Below are 4646 nucleotides of genomic sequence, written 5' to 3'. Positions count from 1 at the left end.
GCTTACCCAGCGAGAGGCCAACTCCAGCTTTAGTGTTGAGGTTATGAGCATGAGGCTGGTTCGGGGCACCCTTCAAGGGCCCCTTCCCATGCTGTCCCCAGACGCAGCGGAGTCCAAGTGCCCAACGAGAACGTCCTCAAGCTGCTCCCAAAGAGGAGGCACTGCTTTTTCGGGAGCCCGCGGAAAAGATATTCTCAACAAAATTTGTCTTTGCCCGCGCTGCGTGCAGGGCCAGGGCCGGAAGAACCTTTGAGCGCTGGGCACGCCGAGCTCCCACCAGCAGCCTTTGGGCGGCTCTTGGGCCTGGACAGGGCTGTTCTCGCACCGCGTCCGTCAAAGTAGAAGGGTACACCCGGCGCCAGCGGGCTCTAGCTGTCACTGGAGCTGTGGGCGTCCTCGTAATTCCTCCATGGCTTCGTGAGGCCAGGAGGCCGTCTGCTGCTTGGTTCCTTAAACTGCTTCAGCAGACCAAAAATCCCGCAGAAAACTCCACTGGCGGAAGGAGCCTTCCCGGCATGGAGCGTCAGCGAAAGCATCCTCCTCTGAAAGGGTCTCCTTTCCTTAGGACAGGCCAAGAGGCTGCTCTTTCGCCCCGGGTCCCTTTTGCACGCTTCCCTTTAACGCCTATTCTAAAACGTCTGCTGGCCTAGGAAAACTAACCAAATACCACTAGCCAGAAATCCAGCTGCTGCCTAAAGATTAATATTATGAATCTGTTCCGCTCACCGCACTCCGGCGACCCGACGGGCAAACAGCCCTTCTTCTGGTCCTCCCCTCGGGCAGCTCGCCAAACGTCGGAAGCTAAAAACACTCGACCTGGCGTTGCCAACCAAGGTCGGAGAGCGAGGGGCAGTCTCCTGAGCAGTCTGGGCCAACGGCCTTCGGCGTCCAGATTTAGGCACAGAAAAGAAGAAATTAAAAACAGAATGAGTCACAGTCCCTAGTTGCTGCTTTCTCCTCAAATCTGCGAACTGGAAGGGACCCGTGAAATTTCCAACTTCAGACATCTCGTTTTACAAATAAAGAAACTGAGGCCTAGAGATGGGAAGAGGGTGTATATATATATATATATTTTTTTTTTTTGGTCTCCTTCTTCTTCTAAACTCTGCTTTTCCTCCCTGCCTAAGGGCAAAGGCAGCCGAAACCAGACTATAACTGCAGGTTCTCTCCAGTCAACTGGGATTCGCTCATGGGTGTGCAGGAAAGTGCAGAGCAGGAAACTGCTTCCGGGATTCCAGCAAGCACGGGGACCTAAGCGCTGCAGTTCATCCACCCTCACAGGTCACACCAGGGCCCTGTGGATTGGTCATTTTGACCTCCTACTTACTATCTCCCTTTCCCTCGACGTGCTCAGAATAGCAAGACTCCGCTCCGACACACCCAGGTGATGAGACCTTTGACCCCCCAAGCCCTGCTTCTGGCCCCAGCTCAGACGTCACCACCCAAAGAAACGCTTCACCCTGTCCCATCCACCCGCTCTTAATGGAGCCTCCATCCACCAAGCACTTAGTATTTACCCAACTTGCCCGGTTACTGTCAGTCTCTCCCACTAGACTGCGGTCTGGAGCGCAGAGAGCTGTCCCAGACCTCCATGTACCAGGCGCCTATCATTGGGCCCGACACTCAATTGGCGCGCAAGAAAACTGTGATGAAGTTGACATTTAGCGAAAACGGCCCTGGGTCTCCTCCGCTTTAGCTTTTCCCTCCAACCCTCCGGCCTTTGGGATTTCTTGAAGAGAAGAGACCTTGAGGCCACGCTGCTGCGAACTTGGCCCAGAGTGGCTAGTCCAGGAGGAAGGCAGTGTAAGGAGAGAGAAGCCCAGAGCTGGTAGGTGGGAAGAGGGACGACTGAAAGGGCGGGGACAGGCGGGAGATGCACGAGAGGAGCGAGAAAGCAGGCTCCTGTCCCCCTCTGCCGTGCGTCGCGACCCGGGTGGGGTGCAGCGGCGGGGACCGCACCGGGCGCCGTGCCCCTCCCTGAGAACAGCCTGCGCCCCCCGCCCCACTCGGCCGCGGCTGGGGGCTGCGGAGCGGGTGGTAAATGCTGGGGGTGGGGGCGCCCGCGCCGAGATGGAGGAGGGGGCGGGGGCGAGGCACGGCGTCTTCTCGCCCCTTCTTCAACAAGAGACGCGGCGGCGGAGTCCCTCAGCCTCGGTCATGTGATAGTCTCGAAGCGCGAGCTGCGGGGGTCTCGGCGACTCCGGGACCATTACAAAACGCAGCCAGGAGAGCGCGTCGCTGCCACAGCCGCCGCCGCCTCTCCAGCTCCAGACGGGCTCGGGAGAGCGGCAGCCGCCGCGGCGCGGACGGCGGAGCCGCCACAGGCCAGGCCCGCGCCTTCCCGGCGTTCGCAGACGCCCCTTCCGCTCGCGCCCCGCGTCCAGAGCCCCCGCCCCTCGGCAGAGCCCGCAGGCGCCGCCGCAGCAGAAACCTCTAAACTTTTTCCCCCCAGGCGACCGCCTACAGCTCTATCCCAGTCTCCGCTGCGAGCCGCTGGAGAAAAGGGAGACGCGGGCTGCTGGAGCCGAGCTTCCTTCTCCTTACCTCGCCTCTCCCCTCCAGGAACACGAGAACTCCAGAGCGGACTAAGTGGCTGGTCAAGGGGCAGCGCTCAAGGCGCTGTTAACTCCCGCCCACCCCGGCCTCCTGGACAACGAGCGCCAACTCGATTTAAAGGGCTAGAGTCCTGACTGCCCAGTCCTTCCTCCCAGCTCTCTGGGCCTGCGCTTCCCTCGGACCGAGAAAAAGCAAAGCAAAGAGGAGGCCGGAAGGGAACAGGGCCCTCCCCACTCCTTCTCCGCCAGCTCCCACGCTCAGCCTCTGGCCACCCGCGGGAAGACGCCGAGAGGGTGGCGGTGAAGCTGGCGCGCCCCGCCCGCGACTGTGCGCGCCAGTCGGCGACCGTCGGGGCCAGAAGTTGCGAGCGTCGGATTGCTAAACTGGGTCAAGAGGCCAAGCGCGGAGACCGCAGGCCGCTGAGAGAAGGCGGGAGAGAAACGGCGAGAGGGTCTGGGGGGGAAAGAGGGCGGGGTGGCGGGTCCGGGAGGGCGGAGTGGGGGTTAGTGGAGACAACCAGGCCCCGGGAGCGGGGTGTGGAGCGACGCTGCGGTCCACTGTGAGCCAGAGGGAGGTGGAGGCGCCAGGGGCGATGCCGCGGCCGGGGAAGAGTTCGTACAGCGACCAAAAGCCGCCCTACTCTTACATCTCGCTGACCGCGATGGCCATCCAGCACTCGGCCGAGAAGATGCTGCCTCTGAGCGACATCTACAAGTTCATCATGGAGCGCTTCCCCTACTACCGCGAGCACACGCAGCGTTGGCAGAACAGCCTCCGGCACAACCTCTCCTTCAACGACTGCTTCATCAAGATCCCGCGGCGGCCCGACCAGCCCGGCAAGGGCAGCTTCTGGGCATTGCATCCCGACTGCGGCGACATGTTCGAGAACGGCAGCTTCCTGAGGCGCCGAAAGCGCTTCAAGGTGCTGCGCGCTGACCACACTCACCTGCACGCGGGAAGCGCCAAGGGCGCGCCAGGCGCTGGCCCCGGAGGGCACCTGCACCCGCACCACCACCATCACGCTGCCGCGCACCACCACCATCACCACCACCCGCCCCAGCCGCCGCCGCCCCAGCCGCCGCCGCCGCACATGGTGCATTATTTCCACCAGCAGCCGCCTCCGGCTCCGCAGCCGCCGCCGCACCTCGCGTCGCAGCCACCGCAGCAGCCGCTGCAGCCGCCGCAGCCGTCTCACCCCGGCAAGATGCAGGAGGCGGCGGCCGTAGCGGCGGCGGCGGCAGCGGCGGCGGCGGCGGCCGTGGGCAGCGTGGGGCGTCTGTCACAGTTCCCGCCCTACGGGCTGGGCTCGGCCGCCGCCGCTGCTGCCGCCGCCGCCGCTGCGTCCACGTCGGGCTTCAAGCACCCGTTCGCCATCGAAAACATCATAGGCCGGGACTACAAGGGCGTGCTGCAGGCCGGCGGGCTGCCCTTGGCGTCCGTCATGCACCACCTGGGTTATCCCGTGCCGGGCCAGCTCGGCAACGTCGTCAGCTCTGTGTGGCCGCACGTCGGCGTCATGGATTCAGTGGCCGCGGCCACGGCCGCCGCGGCCGCCGCGGGGGTCCCCATGGGCCCGGAGTATGGGGCCTTCGGTGTACCGGTCAAGGCCCTGTGCCACTCGGCAAGCCAGAGCCTGCCTGCGGTGCCCGTGCCCATCAAGCCGACTCCTGCGCTGCCACCGGTGGCCGCGCTGCCCGCAGCGCTCGCTGTCCCCGCGGCCGCACAGCAGCCGCCGGCACCGTCCACCGTGTGCCCGGCGGCCGCCGCCTCACCCGCCGTCTCTCTGATGGAGCCCACCCCTCCGAGTGCGGCCGAGAGCAAAGGCGGCTCTCTGCACTCGGTGCTGGTGCATTCTTAGGGTACCCAACGGGCTGGGAGAGACGAACGCATGGAGACTCACCTGGCCCTGGACCGCCGGAGAGGGCGAGGGCGCCCTGACCAGGTCGGGTAGAGCTGGCGAGCCCCAGCCTTTGCGGGAAAGGAAGGTATTTAAACAAACCCGAAAGTGGATTCTCCAGTGGTCTGAATAAATATCACACTTCTGGTGTCTGTGTTTATACTATGTTGTACAATCAGAATAATGAAAGCCA

The 4646-nt window shown here is 63.5% G+C and overlaps 1 protein-coding gene and 1 long non-coding RNA gene across 2 annotated transcripts in view; one reads left to right on the top strand and one right to left on the bottom strand.

Moving 5' to 3' along the window:
• The window catches only part of LOC132522866 (uncharacterized), a 33074-nt gene extending 32102 nt beyond the window's left edge, over positions 1 to 972 (bottom strand). The window contains exon 1 of the long non-coding RNA XR_009541359.1: positions 727 to 972. This is a non-coding gene — a long non-coding RNA (uncharacterized LOC132522866). The remainder of the gene's footprint in view (positions 1 to 726) is intronic.
• Positions 973 to 3148: 2176 nt separating this feature from the next.
• Positions 3149 to 4414, top strand: FOXB2 (forkhead box B2). The gene has a single exon (XM_060153426.1). The coding sequence runs from the start codon at positions 3149 to 3151 to the stop codon at positions 4412 to 4414; it is 1266 nt and encodes a 421-aa protein (XP_060009409.1).
• Positions 4415 to 4646: the final 232 nt, after the last annotated feature.

Source organism: Lagenorhynchus albirostris, chromosome 7 (assembly GCF_949774975.1).
Source record: "Lagenorhynchus albirostris chromosome 7, mLagAlb1.1, whole genome shotgun sequence".
Lineage (NCBI taxonomy): Eukaryota > Metazoa > Chordata > Mammalia > Artiodactyla > Delphinidae > Lagenorhynchus > Lagenorhynchus albirostris.
This window is presented reverse-complemented; position numbering and strand designations above follow the sequence as displayed.

Bases quoted from the DNA above. Each gene is read 5' to 3' on its own strand.
- FOXB2 (XM_060153426.1), top strand. From the start codon at position 3,149: ATGCCGCGGCCGGGGAAGAGTTCGTACAGCGACCAAAAGCCGCCCTAC.